The sequence below is a fragment of the Hordeum vulgare genome, chromosome 6H (assembly GCF_904849725.1).
Source record: "Hordeum vulgare subsp. vulgare chromosome 6H, MorexV3_pseudomolecules_assembly, whole genome shotgun sequence".
In the NCBI taxonomy this organism is placed as follows: domain Eukaryota; kingdom Viridiplantae; phylum Streptophyta; class Magnoliopsida; order Poales; family Poaceae; genus Hordeum; species Hordeum vulgare.
The window spans coordinates 360,128,198-360,150,611 of record NC_058523.1 but is presented as its reverse complement, the minus strand read 5'-3'; the positions used below and the strand labels follow the sequence as shown (position 1 = coordinate 360,150,611).

At 44.3% G+C, this 22,414-nt stretch overlaps 1 protein-coding gene across 2 annotated transcripts; it reads right to left on the bottom strand.

Annotated features, from left to right (window-relative positions):
• Positions 1–17,468: 17,468 nt before the first annotated feature.
• Positions 17,469–20,536, bottom strand: LOC123404153. Of its 2 annotated transcripts, none has more exons than XM_045098072.1 (5): positions 20,377–20,536; positions 20,149–20,293; positions 19,921–20,043; positions 19,750–19,834; positions 17,469–17,990 (listed from the first exon to the last, which is right to left on the bottom strand). In XM_045098072.1, the coding sequence occupies exons 1-5, from the start codon at positions 20,463–20,465 to the stop codon at positions 17,821–17,823; spliced, it is 612 nt and encodes a 203-aa protein (XP_044954007.1). In that variant the 5' UTR covers positions 20,466–20,536; the 3' UTR covers positions 17,469–17,820. The 2 variants fall into 2 exon arrangements, with proteins under 2 accessions (XP_044954007.1, XP_044954008.1); XM_045098073.1 differs by having other exon boundaries at positions 20,149–20,290.
• Positions 20,537–22,414: the final 1,878 nt, after the last annotated feature.

Below are 22,414 nucleotides of genomic sequence, written 5' to 3'. Positions count from 1 at the left end.
GACTCCGATTTCAATGAAACCAAGTTTGTTGGAAAGCTAACGACATGGGCTAACACAATCTTGATAGAAATATAAATAAGAAGCAAGTGAGAAAAGGCCCATAAGAAAATGGTGAGAACCCTTCTTCGAATAAGACCGGTAAAAGTTCCCAACATTGAAAACATCATAGAAGATGCATATGGACTCCGTTTTCGATGAACTCAAGCTTGTCCTGAAGATGACCATAAGCTCTAAAACACACAAAGAGAAACACCAAACAAGAACCAAGAAGTATGATGCAAGGATGCAAATGGTTTGAGCTCTCAATGAACGATACGATCAAGCTAGTCACTTGAGAGCCCCCCTTGAGAGTACGACAATCTATCCTAAAACAGAAAACCTATCAAGGGCAAACCTATACCTTGCACCTCGTCCTCTTGAGCTAGATGATGATGATCTTGGCTTCCTCAAGATGGACCAACTTTCTTGATTGCGTTGTCTTGATGAAGACTAGTTGATTGCTCCCCCATACTCACTATGGGTGAGCCACTCTTCAGCATAACTTCACAAGTCCATTGCCACCACAATGGACAGCAAGCTTCAAGCATGATATATTCGTGCTGATCCACTTGAACTTGCACACCACAATCTAGATGACGATCACCACTTGACGCCATCCTTCATGGGTTGTATGAGATCTTCCTTTTGACGCAAGCCCATGGAAACACACCTAACCCCCTGATACGTCTCCCTCGTATCTACTTTTCCAAACTCTTTTGCCCTTGTTTTGGACTCTAATTTGCATGATCTGGATGGAACTAACCCGGACTAACGCTGTTTTCAGCAAAATTGCCATGGTGTTGTTTTTGCGCAGAAATAGAAGTTCTCGGAATGTCCTGGAAATTTACGGAGAATTTTCGTGGAATATATAAAAAATACTGGCGCAAGAATCAATGGAGGAAGTGGAGCATGGAGCCCACCAGGCCACCAGGCGCGGGCCCCCCTGGTCGCGCCTGGCAGGCTTGTGGGGCCCACATTGCTCCACCGCCTCCAATCTCAGGTCTATTTAGTCCCTTTCGTCCGGAAAAAAAATCAAGGAGAAGAGTTCATCACGTTTTACGATACGGAGGCGCCGCCGCCTCCTCTTCTTCCCGTGGAAGGCAGATCTGGAGTCCGTTCTCGGCTTCGGAGAGGGCAGATCGTCGCCATCGTCATCACCAACCTTCCTTCATCGCCAATTCCATGATGCTCTTCACCGTTCGTGAATAATCTCATCGTAGGCTTGCTGGACAATGATGGCATGGATGAGATCTATCATGTAATCAAGTTAGTTTTGACGGGGATTGATCCCTAGTATCCACTATGTTCTGAGATTGATGTTGATACTCCTTTGCCATGCTTAATGCTTGTCACTAGGGCCCGAATGCCATGATTTCATATCTGAACCTATTATGTTGTCGCCAATGTATATGTGTTCTTGATATTATTTTGCAAGTTGTAGTCACCTACTATGTGTTATGACCCGGCAACCCCGGAGTGACAACAGTCGGAACCACTCCCAGAGATGACCATAGTATGAGGAGTTCATGTATTCACCAAGTGTTAATGCATTGGTCCGGTTCTTTATTAAAAGGAGAACCTTAATATCCCATAGTTTCCATTAGGACCCCGCTGCCACGGGAGGGATGGACAATAGATGTCATGCAAGTTCTTTTCCCTAAGCACGTATGACTACATACAGAATACATGCCTACATTACATTGACGAACTGGAGCTAGTTACATATCTCTCCATGTTATAACTGTTGCATGATGAATAGCATCCGGCATAATCATCCATCACCGATCCAATGCCTACGAGTTTTTCCTACTGGTCCTTGCTACGTTACTTTGCCCCTACTTCTGTCACTGTTGCTACTGTTACTATGTTGCTTCTGATGTTACTTTGCTGCTACTGTTGTCACCTTGCTACTACTGGTTATTGTTGCTACTGTTGCTATCACACTACCTTGCTACTGATACTTTGCTGTAGATACTAAGTCTTTCAGGTGTGGTTGAATTGACAACTCAACTCCTAATACTTGAGAATATTCTTTGGCTTCTGCTTGAGTCAAATCAATAAATTTGGGTTGAATACTCTACACTCGAAAACTGTTGCAATCCCCTATACTTGTGGGTTATCAAGACTATTTTCTGGCGCCGTTGCCGGGGAAGCACAGTTATATTCTCTGAGTCACTTGGGATTTACGTCTGCTAGTCACTATGAGGAATCTGAAAGATCCAAGAACTAAAGTTTGCCCTCAACTACGAGGATAGGTAAGGAACTGCCATCTAGCTCTGCACTTGATTCACCTTCAGTTATGAGTAAGTTTGCGACACCACCTCCTGCTAGAAATCTTGATATGTCGCATGTGCTTGATGATGCTACTTCTGCTACCCATGATGCTTATGATGATGCTATGCTTGATACTGCTTTGCCACTAGGTGCATTCCTTGATGCACAAATTGCTAGAGTTGTTGCTTGATGTGATGATACTTCTGAAACTCCTGATACTATTGAAGTAGAACCTCCTATTTTGCCTGCTAGAACTAGCTCTCCTAGATATGACTTGCCTGATATGCCTGAGTGTTATGTTATGGAGGGAGAGATAGCTGAGGACTTTCTTGCGTGTAAGGATAGCTATGATGTTGAGAATTTACTACGCAAGTGGAAAGAAAAATCTCTGAACGCTAGGATGAAATACGACCCGAAGTTTGCTACTTCGCCTATCTTTGTGACCGATAAGGATTATGAATTCTCTGTCGACCCTGAGTTAATCACTCTGGTCGAATCTGATCCTTTTCACGGTTATGAGTCTGAAACGGTTGTAGCCCATCTTACCAAACTGCACAATATAGCCACCCTATTCACTAGTGAGGAAAAGATCCAACACTATTATATCCTCAAGCTATTTCCTTTCTCACTAAAGGATGATGCTAATACTTGGTTCACTTCTCTTGCTCCTAGTTGTGTGCGTAGCCCCCAGGATATGATCTACTACTTCTCTGAGAAATATTTCCCTGCCCATAAGAAGCAAGCTGCCTTGCAGGAAATATACAACTTTGCGCAAGTTGAGGAAGAGAGTCTCCCACAAGCTTGGGGGAGGCTCGTCTAGCTACTGAATGCTTTGCCTGATCCCCCTCTTGAGAAGAATGAAATAGTTGATATCTTCTATAATGGACTTACTGATGCTTCTAGAGACCACCTAGATAGTTGTGCTGGTTGTGTTTTTAGGGAACAAACCGTAGAACAAGTTGAGATCATATTGAATAACATCTTGTGCAATGAGAATGCTTGGACTATTCCCGAACCACCTCCAAAGCCAACTCCGAAGAAAAGAGGTATTCTATTCCTCAGTCCTGAAGATATGCAAGAAGCTAAGAAATCTATAAAAGAAAAAGGCAGTAAATCTGAAGATGTCAAAAATCTACCACCTATCAAAGAGAACCATGGTCTTGATAACCCAATACAGGTAGTAGAAGTAAATTCTCTGCGTAGATTCAATGAGAGTGGTATTCCTTTTGATAAACCTGCTAGCTTGTGCGTGGATGAATTTGATAACTTTGTTGCCAAACAACAGAGTTTCAGTGATTATGTTAGCAGACAATTGGAACAGAATGCTCGTATGCTTAGTCATTTAAGTGCTTGTGTGGACAGAAACGTCAATGATCTTAAGCTCTTGAGTAAACATGCCTCTATGGTTACTACTCAAGTAGAACAAGTACTTAAGGCTCAGAATGACTTGCTCAATGAGTTAAATGACAATTCTGTCAGAGTCGTCACTAGAGGCGGTAGAATGACCCAGGAACCTTTGTATCCTGAGGTCCATCCTAAGAGAATTGAACAAGATTCTCAAGGAGTTAGCACTGATGCACCTAGTCATCCTAGGAAGAAGAAAGATGATAGGGATTTGCACGCTAGCAACCCTGTTGCTGCTACACCTGAGAGTCTAAACGATGTCTCTGTCTCTGATGCCGAAACACAATCTCGTGATGAACATGAGCCTAATGATAATACCAATAGTGATGTTCATATTGATGCTCAACCTAGCAACGATAAGGATGTGGAGATTGAACCTGTTGATCTTGATAACCCACAGCCTAAGAATAGAAGATAAGATAAGAACGACTTCGCTGCTAGGAAGCATGGTAAAGAAAGGGAACCATGGGTTCAGAAACCTATGCCCTTTCCTCCCAAACCATCTGAGAAAAAGGATGATGAGGATTTTGAGCGAATTATAGAAATGATTAGACATGTCTTTCTACAAATGCATTTGACAGATATGCTCAAAATGTCTCTGTATGCTAAGTACATGAAGGATATTGTGACTAATAAGAGGAGGATACCTGAGGTTGATATTTCCACCATGCTCGCTAATTATACTTTCAAGGGTGGAACTCCTAAGAAACTAGGTGATCCCGGAGTGCCCACTATACCTTGCTCCATTAAAGGAAACTATGTTAGAACTGCTTTATGCGACCTTAGAGCTGGTGTTAGTGTTATGCCTCTCTCTCTTTATCGTAGGCTTGAACTGGATAAGTTGACACCCACTAAAATCTCTCTGCAAATGGCCGAAAAATCAACTGCTTTCCCTATTGGCATTTGCGAGGATGTGCCTGTTGTGGTTGCCAACGTCACTATCTTAACGGACTTAGTTATTCTGGATAACCCCGAGGATGATGCCATGGCGGTCATCCTTGGAAGACCCTTTTTAAACACTGCAGGGGCTGTTATAGATTGCAACAAAGGCAATGTCACTTTCCATGTCAACGGTAATGAGCATAAGGTGCACTTTCCGAAGAAACAATATCGAGTACATTGCATCAATGCTATTGAAAAGACTTCATCGATTCTTATTGGGAGCTTTGAATGCCCTATACCTCCTGTCAAGATGAAGTATGATTTGCTTGTTGGGGACATTCATATCCCCATTGAGGTGACCTAGTGACTATTCGGAAATTCTCCGTCTTCTTTTGCGATTCGAAAAGGTTTGTCAAGGAGACTTGATCAACCTCATTGACGGATTTCTTTCGATGACCACGAGATGGATGAATCGAGGAGTCACAAACCTCTGTTCCAAGCTTTCACCTTCGGTTGCTTAGAAGAAAAATGATAGATTTAGTTAGGTTTCCCTGTTTTCTGCTTTTTGTGTCCCGTAGAAAACTACCCCAAAAATAAAAGTTCTCCGAATGTCGTGAAAATCAAGTATGATTTTTTCTGGAATTTTCGAAAAATACTGAGACGAAGATCTAGTCACGGGGCTGCACTAGTGGGCCACAAGCCCTGGAGGCGCGGGCACCCCCCTAGCCGCGCCTACCAGGCTTGTGGGTCCCACATGCACCCCTTCCACTCATTCTAGCTCCCATCTGCATCTCCTACCTCCAGAAAAAATCGTTTCGCAGCTCAAACCCGTGTTCTTGCTCTTCTTGCTGGGATTTTCGATCTCCTTGTGCAAAGCACCATTCACCAAGCTGTTTTGGGGAAATTGCTCCTTGGTAAGTGACTCCTCCATTGGTCCAATTAGTTTTTGCTCTAGTGCCTTATACTTCGCGTATTTTTGTTGCCTTGGTGACCCTGTTCTTGAGCTTTGCATGCTAATTTTAGCTGGACCCAAGTAGTTTTGATGTGTAATATGGCCTCTAGGCACTTGAGGGAGTAGTTGCTACGAGTTTCATTGAGCCTTGTTCACTTTTCCTTATGGTCACTGAAAATTTCAGAAAAGGAAGATGTTCAGGAGAAACTATCATGGTGGTTCCTCAAGCAAGAGAGGTCCCCGTCTTGCGATTCGGGAGCTCGATCCTTACCAACCGAGGAACGCACAAGTACAACCATGTGAATGGCCTTATGATGAATTCATGATTGAGGCAGGTTTCAAAGACGAGTTTGATACACTTGTTCACAACGTCGGACTCGAAGAATTCATCTCCGATAAATGTGAACAATATGTTGCTCTCACTGCCTCTTTTGTTTGTAGATTCAAATTTTCAGTTGGTCGTGATACATCTGTACTGTTTGATCTCTATGACAAATCGTATACCATGGATTTAGAGGATTTCAATAGAATTTGCAAGATACCTATTTGGGGTAGTCTCAATGATCCTCCTAAATCTTCGGTTAGAGATTTTTTCTCTGGTATAACTGTTGGAGAAACTAGACGTATTACACAGGCTACCATGGGGAGCATTCATTTTCCTGCCTTGCATTATTTTGCCCTCTTCATAGGCAGATGCATTAATGGCAAGATTGAGCATTTTCACCTCTCCGCACCCGACCTTAGTATTCTTAAGAGCGAAGTAACGGGTGATAGAAGTTTCAACATGGGAGCTATAATAGCAAGGAGGTTGAATAATAATGCTAATGAAGGGGATTTCTTTGGTGGGATCTATGCCACTCGCATAGCAAATTTTCTTGGAGTACCCATCCATGAAGGAGATCCCCCGCTCCATACAACTTTCCTTGATCGCACCGCTTTGACACGCTATCAGTTCCTTGAGAGGGATGATGAATCCCTCCTATACCGGTTAATATTTAACCGGCAGCGTGTTTTCCATATTACCCTTCCTGCTCCTGCCTTCTTTGACTTTCAGGTAAAACGGAGATATTACATAACCAGAGGAGAGGCAGAAGAGTATGAGAGGGAGGCAATGGCTGCTCGTCTCCGTGAGGCAGCTATTCAGGCGGTGGCTGCAGCGCTCCCGTACAACCCCCATTATGATTTTGGGTATCGCCCGGACCATCCATGGGAGTAGACCAACTTAATCCAAAAGCCTAAGCTTGGGGGAGTACGTGTTTCTCATCGACTTTATATTCTTGCTTACGCTTTCACTTTGTTAGTCGGTGTTCACATTTTACCACTGTATCATCCATGCTAGTTTATTTTCTCTTTTCTCATTTTCTTTTCGTGTGTTTGTCTAGTTTGAGAAAAACCCAAAAAGATTTTCTTCTTCTTCTTCTTTTGCTTGTTGGGAGCTTTCCCGTGTAAATAGTTTTCTTTTTCTTTGGGTCAAGGTAGAAGACCATGGTTATAATGTTTAGTGGCTCTCGCATGCATATCTGTTTATCTGTTATAGAGCCATATTACTTTGTCTTCTCCTTTGTGTTTGCCTGCAGATTCCATCTTAGTCCAATGCACGAGCACTCTTATTATTGTTCACATCATTCGGTCGTGCAAGTGAAAGGCAATAATGATGATATATGATGAAGTGACTGAGCCTGGAAAAGCTGGTATGAACTCGACCTATTTTGTTTTTGTAAATATGACTAGCTCATCGTTCCTGATTCAGCTTTGTTGTGAGAGAAACATGTTTGCAATGACAACTTAGAGATCATAGTTTCTGATGCCATGCTTAATTAGTTAGGAGCTTATAATGGTTTGTCTTGGGTGCCAACATGAATTTTGAGATGACTATGATGTAGTATGATAGGATGGTATCCTCCTTTGAATGATTCAAGTGGCTTAACTTGGCGCATGTTCACGCATGTAGTTGAAACAAAATCAACATAGCCTTTATGATATTCATGTTCATGGTGATTTATGTCCTACTTATGCTTGCACTCATTGTTGGTTAATCTCAATGCATTTTGATGACTGTTGTCGCTCTCTAGTTGGTCGCTTCCCAGTCTTTTGCTAGCCTTCACTTGTACTAAGCGGGAATACTTCTTGTGCATCCACTTCCATAAAACCAGAGTTGTTCCATATGAGTCCACCATACCTACCTATATGCGGTATCTACCTGCCGTTCCAAGTAAATTTGCATGTGCCACTCTCTAAACCTTCAAGAAATAATCTGTTTTGCATGCCCGGACCGCTCATGTGGTGACAGGGGGCTATCAGTATCTTCCATGCTAGGCGTGTTATCCTCGATATGTGTTTATTCACTATCATTCACGAGAAAGGGGCCGGTAATTGGAATGCCCAGTTCCGTGGTCAAATCGAAAAGATAATTGCAAACAAACCTCCCCCTGGATTGATGTTGGTATGGACGGCACCCGAGTATTCAGCTAGTCGTGGAGTGTGATTGATCGGTGGTGGGGGAGTCAAAACTTTACTTTTCTGTTTGGGAACCACCTATAGCATGTGTAGCGTGGAAGATGGTGAAAACCCTTGGTCATTGCGTTGACAATGAAAGCATGCCACCCAAAATTATTATCTCTATTTTCAAAGCTTGAGCTCTGGCACCTCTGCAAATCAATGCTTCCCTCTACGAAGGGCTTGTCTATTTATGTTCCTGTTGAGTCATCCTCTTCTTATAAAAGCACCAATTAGAGAGCACCTCTGTCATTTTTATGCTTTGCTTTTAACTGTGATTGAGTATGACTGTGACTGGATCTTCTTTGCCATGAATTACAATGTTTAGTCAGCCCTTGGTCTTTGAAGGTGCTCTGCATTTATGTTTTGCGGTCTCACAAAGAGCTAGCGAGATACCATCTGTTCGCACTGCTTCATGATTGTTTTGATTGAAGTGTTGACGTTTGAAACTTATTATTATTTGCTCGCTAGTTGATTATGCCATTGATATGAGTTTACCGTGAGACCTAGATGTCATTTGCTTTTGTGGTTAGCTTGTGATCTTGCTAAAACTCTGGATATGAGTTAGACATAGTTGCAACAGCAAGATCAAACAGAGTTCGTAAAAGTTTTTATTTTGTCTCTTTCAGTTTTTCAACTGAATTGCTTGAGGACAAGCAAGGTTTTAAGCTTGGGGGAGTTGATACGTCTCCGTCGTATCTACTTTTCCAAACTCTTTTGCCCTTGTTTTGGACTGTAATTTGCATGATTTGAATGGAACTAACCCGGACTAACGTTGTTTTCAGCAGAATTTCCATGGTGTTGTTTTTCCGCAGAAATAAAAGTTCTCGGAATGACCTGGAAATTTACGGAGAATTTTTGTGGAATATATAAAAAATACTGGCGCAAGATTCAACGGAGGAAGTGGAGCGTGGAGCCCACAAGCCCACCAGGCGCGGCCCCCCCTGGCCGCGTCTGGCAGGCTTGTGGGGCCCATGTTGCTCCACCGCCTCCAATCTCAGGTCTATTTAGTCCCTTTCGTCCGGAAAAAAAATCAAGGAGAAGAGTTCATCGCGTTTTACGATACGGAGGCGCCGCCACCTCCTGTTCTTCCTCTCGAGAGCAGATCTGGAGTCCGTTCTGCGCTTCGGAGCGGGGAGATCGTCGCCATCGTCATCACCAACCTTCCTTCATCGCCAATCCCATGATTCTCTTCACTGTTCATGAGTAATCTCATCGTATGCTTGCTGAACGGTGATGGGTTGGATGAGATCTATCATGTAATCGAGTTAGTTTTGATGGGGATTGATCCCTAGTATCCACTATGTTCTGAGATTGATGTTGCTACTACTTTGCCATGCTTAATGCTTGTCACTAGGGCCCGAGTGCCATGATTTCAGATCTGAACCTATTATGTTGTCGCTAATATATGTGTGTTCTTGATCTTATCTTGCAAGTTGTAGTCACCTACTATGTGTTATGACCCGGCAACCCCGGAGTGATAATAGCCGGAACTACTCCCGGAGATGACCATAGTATGAGGAGTTCATGTATTCACCAAGTGTTAATGCGTTGGTCCGGTTCTTTATTAAAAGGAGAACCTTAATATCCCGTAGTTTCCATTAGGACCCCGCTGCCACGGGAGGGATGGACAATAGATGTCATGCAAGTTCTTTTCCCTAAGCACGTATGACTACATACGGAATACATGCCTACATTACATTGACGAACTGGAGCTAGTTACATATCTCTCCATGTTATAACTGTTGCATGATGAATAGCATCCGGCATAATCATCCATCACCGATCCAATGCCTACGAGTTTTTCCTACTGGTCCTTGCTACGTTACTTTGCCGCTACTGTTGTCACTTCTGCTACTGTTACTCTGTTGCTTCTGCTGTTACTTTGCTGCTACTGCTGTCACCTTGCTGCTACTGGTTATTGTTGCTACTATTGCTATCACACTACCTTGCTACTGATACTTTGTTGCAGATACTAAGTCTTTCAGGTGTGGTTGAATTGACAACTCAACTCCTAATACTTGAGAATATTCTTTGGCTTCCCCTTGAGTCGAATCAATAAATTTGTGTTGAATACTCTACCCTCGAAAACTATTGTGATCCCCTATACTTGTGGGTTATCACCCCCACATAGAACTCTCACGAAGACCATGGGTTAGTACACAAACACGTAATTGACAATGCTTACCATACCATGGGATCACTTGATCCCTCTCGGTACATCTTGTACGCTTTGTGTGTTGATCATCTTGATTTATGTGATAGCCTGGCTTATTAGGGATGATAGACTACTCATATAAATAAGGAATTCCTTCTTTTCCGGGAGCCCATTCAAACAGAACTCCCATGTTAAGCGTGCTTGGCTTGGAGTAGTTCTAGGATGGGTGACCGACCGGGAAGTTGATCCCGGGTGCGCATGAGTGAGGACAAAGTGCGCAGAAAAGACTAGTATTGATACGTGGGGCCCGTCTAGATCCCGCCAGGAGTAACGACCGCCGGCGGGTGTGTCCGGGGTGTTACAAGTTGGTATCAGAGCCGACCCTCGCGGTTACACGGATGTTTGCGGATAGGTGTGCGGTCATGTTGTTCATGACGTTTGTGACCCGTCGTGGCACACGGCATGGTACATGTACTGGACTGGATGCACAGACGTTTGTACCAAGAGGGAACGCTCATGTGGCCCGACGAGGATGTCGGTTCCTCTGAGTGGTGGTGTATGTGATAGCCTGGCTTATTAGGGATGATAGACTACTCATATAAATAAGGAATTCCTTCTTTTTCGGGAGCCCATTCAAACAGGACTCCCAGGTTAAGCGTGCTTGGCTTGGAGTAGTTCTAGGATGGGTGACCGACCGGGAAGTTGATCCGGGGTGCGCATGAGTGAGGACAAAATACGCAGAAAATACTAGTATTGATATGTGGGGCCAGTCTAGATCCCGCCAGGAGTAACTACCGCCGGCGGGTGTGTCGGGGCGTTACAATTTACTCTTTGTTTGACGATCTTGATCAACCTTGTGTCTCTATGACCATTCTTTGGATAATACCTTGAATACCATCTTGGTCATCATATAAACTCCTTGAACCCAACAGATGGACTTCAAGAAGTGCCTATGGACAAATCCTATAAATATAACTTAAGGCAACCATTAGTCCATAGGAATTGTCATCAATTACCAAAACCACATATGGAGAAATATGCTCTAACAGAGAGGTGTCTCAAGGCCCACTCGGTAATACAACATTACAAACAAGCCTTGCAAGCAATGTGACCAAAGGGTTAGCCACGGTATCTTGTATTACGGAACGAGTAAAGAGACTTGCCGGTAACGAGATTGAAATAGGTATTGGGATACCGATGATCGAATCTCGGGGAAGTAACATACCGAAGGACAAAGGGAATGATATACTGGATTAACTAAATCCTTGACATAGAGGTTAAACCAATAAGATCTTCGTAGAATATGTAGGATCCAAAATGGGCATTCCAGGTCCCGCTATTGGTTATTGACCGGAGAATGTCTCAGGTCATGTCTGCATAGTTCTCGAACGTGCGGGCTCTGCACACTTAAGGTTCGGTGATGTTTTGGTATAGTTGAGTTATAGGTGCTGGTGACCGAAGGTTGTCCGGAGTCCTGGATGAGATCCTGGATGTCACAAGGAGCTCCGGAATGGTCCGGAGGTAAAGATTGATATATAGAAAGTCCTGTTTTGGTCACCAGAAAAGTTTCTGGCTCATCGATAGTGTACCAGGAGTGTCGGGAGGGTACCGGGGGACCACCGGGAGGAGTGTAACGACCTAAGGGCTTCATGGACCAAGAGAGGAGGCAAACCAGCTCCTAGTGGGATGGCCGAAGCCTCCCCTAAGGGCCCATGTGGATGGAGTGGAGAGATAAGGCAAAAAGCCAAAAGGTGGAAGGGTTTCCAAGTGGGGGAGGAATCCAACTAGGAGTAGGATTGGAGTCCAACTCCCTCTCCACCCCACTTCGGCCACCCCAAAGGGGAAACCCCAGGGCGCCGGCCTCCCTCCTCTCCTCCTATATATAATAGAGGTATTGAGGGGTTTTGAACACACAGAAATTAGCCACGTGCTACCTCATCCTCTAGATCGTAGTTCTTCCTCTAGTCTAGTTCGGCGGTGCTTAGGCGAAGCCCTACCGGAATAGTTCCACCACCATCGTCGTTACGTCGTCGCGCTGCCGGAGAACTCATCTACCTCTCCGCCCCCTCTTGCTAGATCAAGAAGGCGAAGATCGTCATCGAGTTGTGTGTGTGCTTAACACGGAGGTGCCATCTGTTCGGCGCTAGATAGGGACGGATCGTGGGACGGCTGCGATTTGGATCGCGAAGACGTTCGACTACATCCACCGCATTTCTTAACGCTTCCCGCTTAGCGATCTACAAGGGTATGTGGATCCGATCTCCCCTCTCGTAGATGATCATCACCATGATAGGTATTGCGTGTGCGTAGGAATTTTTTGTTTCCCATACTATGTTCCCCAACAACACACGACCGACGGGCCCCACAATAAAGACTAGATAGCCGGTGGGCCCCGCAGCCAGCCAGAGAGACTGGCAGACGGTCCCGACCTCCAGACCTGCTTTTACCATTGTACCCCTCGGCTGCACTATAAAGACTGACCCCTGCCCACCGAGGTTCAACACGTGGAGAAGCATAGAGAGACAGGCCCTCTTTAGTTTCATACATACCACCACGCAACCAAGGCAAGGAGAGAGGCAGCGAGTGCTCCATCTCCCTCCTCCCAAACAGCTCCAGGAGCATCATTTGTACTGTGATTTCCATATAGACACACAAGCAGGACTAGGGGTTTTACCTCATCGGAAGGTCCTAAACCTGGGTAAACTGACGTCATGTGTGTTGCGCCTAAACTCGTTCCCAGACGTCGTCGGCGTCCATCGGCCTCAAACCACGAGTTAAGCCACCCCATGGCATCTGACCCGAAAATACCCCGACACTGGGGGTGTTGGACTCCTACGTGGCGGCATTCCGGACTCACGCTAGTCTCCCTAGTCTGCCTCCAATTTGGGGGAGAACGGACGTCCCGAGACTATGCTGGATGGTAAACTACATCCAAACTACGTGATTTGAATGTTTGCGGGGTGATTGAGGATCTGCTTTGGAGATACCCTAAGGGACGATCCAGAATAATGTGGGATATTTTGTGACCCTTAATAAAGAGAGGCATCTCTCATATTGATGAAATTTACAATCTCATGCCCCTTTTTCCAATGGAATTCACCGTTGCAGCCTCGAGGAATTGGAAACTAGGAAGAGTCTCATTTTTCAGAATGAAAAAAAAACTTTCTTTTTAAGAACCAACAGATCATACTTCCTCTGAATCTAAATATTTGTTGTTGAGGAACGCTAATACAAATATCCCTAATTATAAGTATTATGATACAGAGAGAATACATATGAGCAATAGGGGAAAAGGCCCTCGTAAAAAACAGAGGAAAATAAAGACACATGGAATAAAGGCGAGATGGGGGTCAAGTGAAACTAGGAAGCTACGTCACATCACCATCCCCGAACGGGGACTGCACACATGCTGCGCCAGCAATGCGCCATTGGTGAAGCGCCCGCTGAATGGAGCGCGCAATTCTCAATTACGCGCTAAAGTTTTCTCCTAAATCTAAAAACTCTATTAGAGCAAGTACAATAGTATAGCCAGTTGCTGGCTATAAGTTATTGTCATGTCATCTATAGCCCATCTTATAACCAACATGTACAATAGTTTATTGTAAAAGTGTACTACTTTTTTATTATATAGTCCACCTTTCATACTCACAAAATGTCTAGAAACACGTGCTAGAACTGGCTCTTAGCTAAGAGCCCGCTTACCTTCTCTCTCCTCCTCTCTTTCCTCTAACTAAACAAAAAAAATTAGTTTACTCCTTATAGCCAGCTGACTCAGCTCTATTGTACTTGCTCTTAGAGCATCTATATAGCCGAACTGGACAGGCGCCTGGGAACATATTCGGACTATCTCTCAAATTCCGCTCCCATATTTACATATCTCATATCAAAACTCTCAAATCCATGTAATACTATGCACGTCAATCACGCCAATCAGCCAGACTGGATAGGCGCCTACGAACATATTCGGACTATCTCTCAGATTCCGCTTCCATATTCACATATCTCATATGAAAACTCTCAAATCCATGTAAAACTATGCACATCGATCACGCAAATCATTTCCACACCTGAATAATAAATATTGGTATCGAACATAAATAGTGTTTACATAAAATTTGTTTAAAGTGCACAATCAATCATTTGCTCTTTGGTTTTCATTGTGAGTTCATATATGCTCAACCAAATCATTGAGTAGTTGTGCGTGCACCTCATGATGTCCAAGATTTTGATGCATGTGCAAAAAGTTCATAAGCTGAACTACATCTTGATCTTTCGAGATTTCAACTTGTCCTTCAGGTGCTTCAAAATCATTGGTTTGGGTTACACCATCACCCTCATCCTCGAAAATCATATTGTATAAAATAACACAACATGTCATGAGCTCCCACAAAATTTCTGATTCTCACATCATTGTAGCCCCACGAACAATTTTCCAACGAGCTTGAAGCACTCCGAATGCCCTCTTCACATCCTTCCTAGATGCTTTCTGCATTGATGTGAAGTGTTTTTGTTTGTTGCCATGTGGTTCGGATACGGTCTTTACAAACACAACCCGCTGAGGATAGATGCCATCTGCAAGATAGTGCCCATGTTGTAGTCTCGATCGTTGACAGTATAGTTGCACGATGGTGATTCCCCATTGCAAAGCCTCCTGAATATCGGAGATCGTTGAAGCACGTTGATGTTGTTGTGAGAACCTCACAATCCAAAGAAAGCATGCCAAATTCATAAGTCATGCGATGCCACTGTTTCTAGTATGATGGTGGCCTCTCTAGTGTGACCTTGATACATTCGTCGCAAACCTTTGGGGCAGTTCTTCCACCACCAATGCATGCAATCAATTGATACGAGCATTCCTGAAAGCCTATGGCCTCTCCAATAGCCAACAACTTCTCTGTGTCTTGTGCATTTGGTTCTCTCATATACTCTGCTCCAAACACCTCGATCACAACACGGGCAAACTTGATAATAGTCTTCACGCATGTGCACTCCCCCATCCCGACCATCTCACCAACAGCATCCGCAACAGTACCAAGTGCAAGCATTCTCAGAGCAGCCGTGCACTTCTGCTTGTCACAGAAAGAGAGTTGACCGCAACAATCCGTGTGAGTTTGAAGTAGTCATCGTGTGCATCCACTCCGTCCATAATGCGCAAAAACAATGGTTTTTCGCGTGCGAAAACGTCGTCGAAACCATGGATCATCCGGGAAAATTAGGTTCAGAGCAAAGTAGTCCTTCTGCAGTAGCTTTGCTCTGGATACTCTATCCCGATTGATCACTCTTCTCCCTTTGATTGAGCCCTTGAAATTGAGAATATGCTCCACTTGACTGTCCATTTCCTCTTGCATGCTCATAAGCATGATCATGTTTAGTTCTTCGCCTGAATCCAACGAATCCAAGAATTGATCTTCAATCATTTGATCAAGCTCCATCAGTCCATACTTCTCGCCGAACGAAGCATCGAAATCCATCGATTTCCCAAAAAAATCACAAAAAATCCAGTCAGACAATGTGTCGAACACATCCAGCGCAATGCGGAGCTAGAGAGTTGTCGGACGTGCCGCGGTGGCTTCCGGGCCAACGACGACGTCCCATGTGACAAGGACGGGACCGAGGAGTGCTCTGCCGGAGCTGACGGGGCCGAGGACTGCTCTTAGAGCAACTCCAACTGGACGATCCATTTCCTTTGTCGCCCTTTGTTTCGGTCGTTGTGGACAAAAATGATGTCCCAACGTGTAACTCATTCCCAAAACACATCCGGTTCTCGATGTCCCAACGTGTAACTCATTCCCAAAACACATCCGGTTCTCGTCCGCGTGGATCTATTTTCAGCCTAAATTTGGGTCTGAAATGTGTCAGCGCGGATGCCAAGCGGATGGACCGCGTCCTTTCGGTGTCTGCCCCATCCTCACATGATGGCCGGTCAACTATCGCTCGCGTCTTTATTAATGATGACAGCCGACGGTGGACCCACGCGTCAACGACCGCCCTCAAGACCGAGAGCTACACATGGGACAGGGTAGTGCGCGAGTGGGTGAGTGCGCCACCCGTCTGGTTGGGGATGACGCCGACGCAGAAGCAGATCTACCTGGAGAATTGGCGGCAACGACGGCTGGCGGAGGAGCGCCTCGAGGGCCAGCTGCTCGAGCAATTGAAGCGCAATGCCAAGGCGAAGGAGGAGAAGCGTCGTGTCGTGGCCTAGCCAGCGGTGGTGCAGCCACCGACAAACGGCGTCGTTGTAGCCTGGGAGACGGTGTTCCCCTGGGCTGGCCCGGCACCGACGCTCGTCGACCTCACCGGCCCCGACGACGACGAGAAGGACGCCTAGGGCACGCACTTCCTAGTTTTTATGTTTAATTTAATGTTTTATTTAGTGCAAAGTGTTTGGGGATGACGCCGACGCAGAAGCAGATCTACATGGAGAATTGACGACAACGACAGCTGGTGGAGGAGCGCTGCTGTGGAGGAGCGCCTCGAGGGCCAGCGGCTCGAGCAATTGGAGCGCAATGCCAAGGCAAAGGAGGAGGAGCGTTGTGTCGCGGCCCAACCTAGTTGTGCAGCCACCGACGGACGACGTCGCTGCAGCTTGGGAGACGGCGGCCCAACCTAGTTGTGCAGCCACCGACGGACGACGTCGCTGCAGCTTGGGAGACGGCGTTCCCCTGGACTGGCCCGACGCCGACGCTCGTCGACCTCACGGCCCTGATGATGACAAGAAGGAAGCCTAGGGCACGCACCTCCTAGTTTTTATGTTTAATTTAATGTTTTTATTTAATGCAAAGTGGACCCGTGGACTCTCGCAAGCCTTTGAGGCCAGCATTAATGCTTAATTAAAGTTTTTTGTTTTCAAAATATTTATGGTATATTTTTTTTCGTGCCACCTAAAAATGAATCATGGCAGCTATGAGCGCAAGTGCCAACTCATTTCCAAAACCGAACATGGATGTCCATCGTCTAATAAAACAAGGACAAAACATGTGTCCATTTGGATCGCACGTGCTTGGAGTTGCTCTAACCGTGGCACGGTTTGAGTCTACGGCATGTGAAGCAGACTTAAGAAAGTGTGGCATGCTATAGTTCTGGCAATGAAACCAACAATAGCCATAGACAGGCAGACATCAGTCAAGCTTGTATGGCAAAGTTTAGCAATGAAAATGTGTTTAATGACATGGTAGAGTAAGAGGCTCTAAAGTGCAGGAAAGTATGGCTGAAAAGATATAAGAGTACTCGAAACTTGTAGCGTCAAATCACGTTTCCAGATCATTAGGGCTTAAAATTCAAAGATCTTCAAATAAGGTTCCCTCCAAAGAGATCTTCAATCATGATGATGTCTTGATTATGAATGTCACGATAATAAAATGAAGATGGAAAAATGACATCTAAAATTCATGGGAAATTTGGGGTTTTGCCGCATGGAGTGGTAGATATCTAAAATAGCCACACACAAAAAAATCTAGTGCTGAACTATAGGGTGCAGTCATCGTCAGATTTGTGTACAGCTGCGAACTAACAGAAAACAAAATATAGAAAGAAGAAAGAACAAGATACATGTACCGATGTATACTACTAGCCTGCTACGCAAAACTGAACATTCATAGGTCATGTTTCAGCCTTATCACGAAAGCTTAGCTGCATCAACGCTGCTCAACTCTGCAGCTTCGTAGTTAAGTAGCTTGTGCAGCGGGAGGAAATATGGTGCTATTGATGCCAGCACAATGCAAATTAATGCTGCAGTTCCCACCCACCAGGCAAAATGTGGGATCCCGAGCAAAAGTTCGTCGCAAACTGCACAGCAATGGAGATCACAAAGCAAATATTGTATTAGACATGCTGTTTAGGTGCTTGCATCAAACTATCATCTAATCTATACAAGGGCCAGGCAATGATAGCCAGGAGCAAAGAAATGGATAACCATATCTAAATAATTTGACAAATTCAAAAAGAATGACTGGAATAATTTCAGTGAAGCTCCTGCGATGCAATTTTCTAAATTCCTTTCATGATGACGATGGTGAATGATTTATAATAGAAACCTCTGGGTATGCGCAAGCCACAGTTTACCAGACAGGTTTGGGCCTACCTATTGATGTCATCAGATGGTCTCGAAGTAAATAAGCTGCACATTTCTGCTTTGTGAATACAGAAACTTACTACTTAAAGTTATTGTTGCTTATGTGTACAGTACCACTGCACCTACTCATTTATGCTAATACACATGTCCTTGGAGTAACCAAGCTTACCTGTATAAAAATTATGATCGCCAGTAAGAAAACAAAGAATAATGAACCTAAATCTAAGATTCCAAGGTCTGTGTATAGAACCAATGTGCAAGAGCACGTTTTCGATATTTCCAACTGAATATTGCTTCTGTCGGAATTCATAATGTATAAACCCAAGATCTCTACCAGGGCCAACTTCTCAAGACCACTCTCGAATTTTTATCGATTAAAGCCAGTGACCTATCATTCTCTAAATGAAGAGATGTCCAGCCATCCTTTTTCTTTGTTATAATGAAATGGAGCAAAATCATTGATTATGATTGCTCGCCGATGTAGCAGAAATTTATTCAAAATTATTTGTACCAGTGCAAATTATACGCAATAAGATTCAATAGATCAGTACCAGCAGTCAAACAAATATTTTCTTATAGTTCATGACTAGAAGATACTCCCTCCGTTCCTAAATATAAGTCTTTTAAGAGATTTCACTAGTGGACTACATACGAAATAAAATGAGTGAATGTACACTTTAAAGTATGTTTATATACATCCGTATGTAGTTTTCTAATGAAACATCTAAAAAGACTTATACTCCCTCCGTTCCTAAATATAAGACCTTTTAGAGATTGCACTATGAATTACATACGGATGTACATAGACATATTTTAGAGTGTATATTCACTCATTTTGCTCCGTATGTAGTCTTCTAGTGGAATCTCTAAAAGGTCTTATATTTAGGAACGGAGGGAGTATTTAGGAACAGAGGGAGTACTAATCATGCAAAGCGCACAAAGGATACACATATTGCATATGAAGGAAAATGTGAATAGTACAAAAAAGGAGGATCGCATAGCAAATGTTAACCTATTATGTTAGCGAACAACGCTTTGATTTTCCTCGACAGTGCTTGAAATCGGTAAGTTATTTTGTTGTGTGAAAGGATGCTATCCAAATTTCAAGCACTTATCAAGCCTGTTAGGATTGACCTTTTCTTCCTAGTTAAACTGGGAAACAAATATTGAGCAACGAAACGATTAGGGTCAGCCAAAAATTCAAATAAATGATGTTGCTGAAAGGTGAAAACTAAGATTCATTCTATGGGATTGCATAAAAATGACCAACATATCAGACCAACCTAATGGTAAGCTTGCTCAGCATGGTCACTACAGTTACTAAAATTTCTGTCCTAATTAGACTAATCAGATATGAATGAATATCAGTGGAAACAGGAAACATATATAAACACTACTATTAGCACACCAATGGCTATTCAGTTCTGAATATCACTAGGGAAAATGAACTGTAATTAAACAGCACTAGCATACCAATGTTGAACAGGGCAAGCTCTCTCTCTGGCACATTTGGCTTTGCAACCACGCCCTCAGGCTCCACCATGACAAGAACATAAACCTAAATCCGATCACAAACAGCCATTGTAAAATCACCGTTGCAGCCAAACAACTAATCTAGTTAAAGAGTTACTCCTGAATACCAACCGGCCTGGTGCTCTCAGCCTTGAAAAGTATCTTCTCCGTGTTGAGCAACCTCCTGTTCTTACTCCCCAAATCCTCAACGGCATTAGGATCGTTCACGAGGCGAATCGAGAAGCTGGACGGTATCTGTAAACACAAGCAAAGACTTCAGCAGCCAGAAGCTGCAATTGACTGGTGAAAAAGGTTTCTTATCTTCTTTCTTTTCAGTCGATGGGAAGGGGCAGGTCATACGGAGGTCGGGTAGGAGATCTTGATTTCGTACCACGCGGGCGGCCGTAGCCCGGCGAGTCTGTAGAGCCTCCGGCCGTAGCGAAGCGGAATGGTCTCGCCCACCAGCTCATCGCCGACGCTAAGGGCCCTGGCATCCTCCAGGCTGCTGCGAGGGAACACACGGGGGAGGTGTTGGCACACGCACAGTACCAGGTAGAGCGGCGGATGGGGGCAGCAAAAGAAGCGCACCTGCGCGCGGAGGACAGCAGGAAGAGGATGGTCAGGAAGAAGCACAGGCGGCGGCATAGCGATGAGAGTGAAGGCGGCGGAGCTGGCATTCGCACGGCGGGGCGCTCTTCGGCGACGGCGAGATGTCTTTTGTCTGGTTCGTAGGATTATAATGATGAATAAAATCTACTTATGATATAGTGCTTCCAACAACAACAAAAATACAATCCTTGTATGCGATCTACTCCCTCCGTACCTAAATATAAGTCTTTTAAGATATTTCATAAGATGTCTATATACGAAACAAAATGAGTGAATCTATACTCTAAAATATGTCTATATACATCCGTATGTAATCCATTAGTGAAACCTCTAGAAAGACTTATATTTAGGAACGGAGGAAATAGAAGATATGCAAAATAGAAGTATCACCTGAAAAACTGGTTGAAGCGTCTCAACCTTTTAGAGGAGAGCCCGCGGGTTTATATTGATAAAAGGAGAGAACCTCTCTATAGGATTACAATATTCGGTTTGAGTAGAAACAGAAAAAGAGATACAATCTTAAACTACTTTAATCTAAAACAAACTCTATCTATATCTCTAGCTATCCTTGGCGTGCAAGCCAGGTTAAACCGAAAGAGAAGGAGGAGATCAACCGTGACTGTTTTCACACTATGTTACGTTCAATATCCTCTCTTAATCACATGTGCGCAAGTTGAGATTACGCTTGAACTCTTCAAAGCTTCTAGCTGGCAATGCTTTTGTAAACCCATCTGCAAGCTGATCCTTGAAGGGAATAAATCTGATTTCTAACTGCTTGTTTGTAACTTGTTCTCTGACGAAGTGAAAGTCTATTTTAATATCTTTAGTCCTGGCATGAAATACTGGATTAGCAGACAAGTATGTAGCACCTAAATTATCACACCAAAGACAAGGAGGCAAAGTTTGTTGAATTCCAAGTTCCTTCAACATAGACTATAACCAAATCACCTCAACTGTTGCATTTGCTAATGCTTTTATATTCTAACTCTTTACTTGACCTTGAGACAGTTGCTCGTTTCTTGACACACCATGAAATTAAGTTTGGTCCATAGGAAATTGCAAACCCATCAGTAGACCTTCTATCATCAAGACAACCAACCCAATCCGCATCAGAAAAGGCACTAATACGAGTAGATGAAGATTTTCTGAAAGTTAAACCAAGACTGGTCGTATTCTTCACATACCTGAGAATACGCGTTGCTGTTGTCCAATGTGCAGTGGTGGGTGATGGGGATATGTCCTAGGGTAGGGTCATAGGCCTGACCTACATGTCCTACCAAGGGCACTACATCGGAGGACTTAAAGAATACAAGAAAGACTCCGACTGAAATCACCATGGCTCATGTGTCACTCGACATAACATCCAATCGGAGGTATCTCCCTCCATTCGACAATTACATTTCACTCGGAAGAACCAGAAGCCAGTCGACCATAGAAGACCAGAAGCCACTCCAGGAGGCCAACAGACGGGCGTTCGACTAGTCGCCATAAGTAGCATTTATTACGTACGTTATCAATAACGTTCACCTTTATTATCACGATCGAACCCTTGGTTGCCAAGCATTCATGAGGGACATCACACTCTATATAAGCCACCCCTCCCCTCTGGCACAAGGGTTTGCACCCCTGTAACACACACATTCCACACGACAAGAGCTCCTGATCACTAAGATGTAGGGTTGTTACCTCTACGGGAGGGGCCTGAACTCATACATTCGTGTGTACAAACTCGTCGTAGCTAGGACTCCGCCCTCTCCTTACGTACCACTACCTCTACTGTCAGGATCATTCCCACGACAGTTGGCGCCCGCCGTGGGGCAGGCGTCTAAGCGACTTCCGGCGAGTTTGCGATTTTCTTCTTCGTCATGTCTTCTGGCGGAGGTTTGTTCCTGGGCCACGAGATCCATCTCGGTGCGCTCACCTTCGTTGCCGACGACTCGGCATGGCTTCAGGAAGTGCCTCTCGACATTGAGGCGCTCTCGATCCGTGGGGCGACGCACTTCTGTGCAAGCTCCTG

What these genes read in the sequence shown, in the direction of transcription:
- LOC123404153 (XM_045098072.1), bottom strand. Translation starts at nt 20,465, where the DNA reads ATGCCAGCTCCGCCGCCTTCACTCTCATCGCTATGCCGCCGCCTGTGC. An exon ending in AGGCTGAGAGCACCAGGCCG is followed by an intron (nt 19,835 to 19,920) that starts GTTGGTATTCAG and finishes GATCGGATTTAG; the next exon opens with GTTTATGTTCTTGTCATGGT. An exon ending in GCTTGCCCTGTTCAACATTG is followed by an intron (nt 17,991 to 19,749) that starts GTATGCTAGTGC and finishes ATTGCTGTGCAG; the next exon opens with TTTGCGACGAACTTTTGCTC.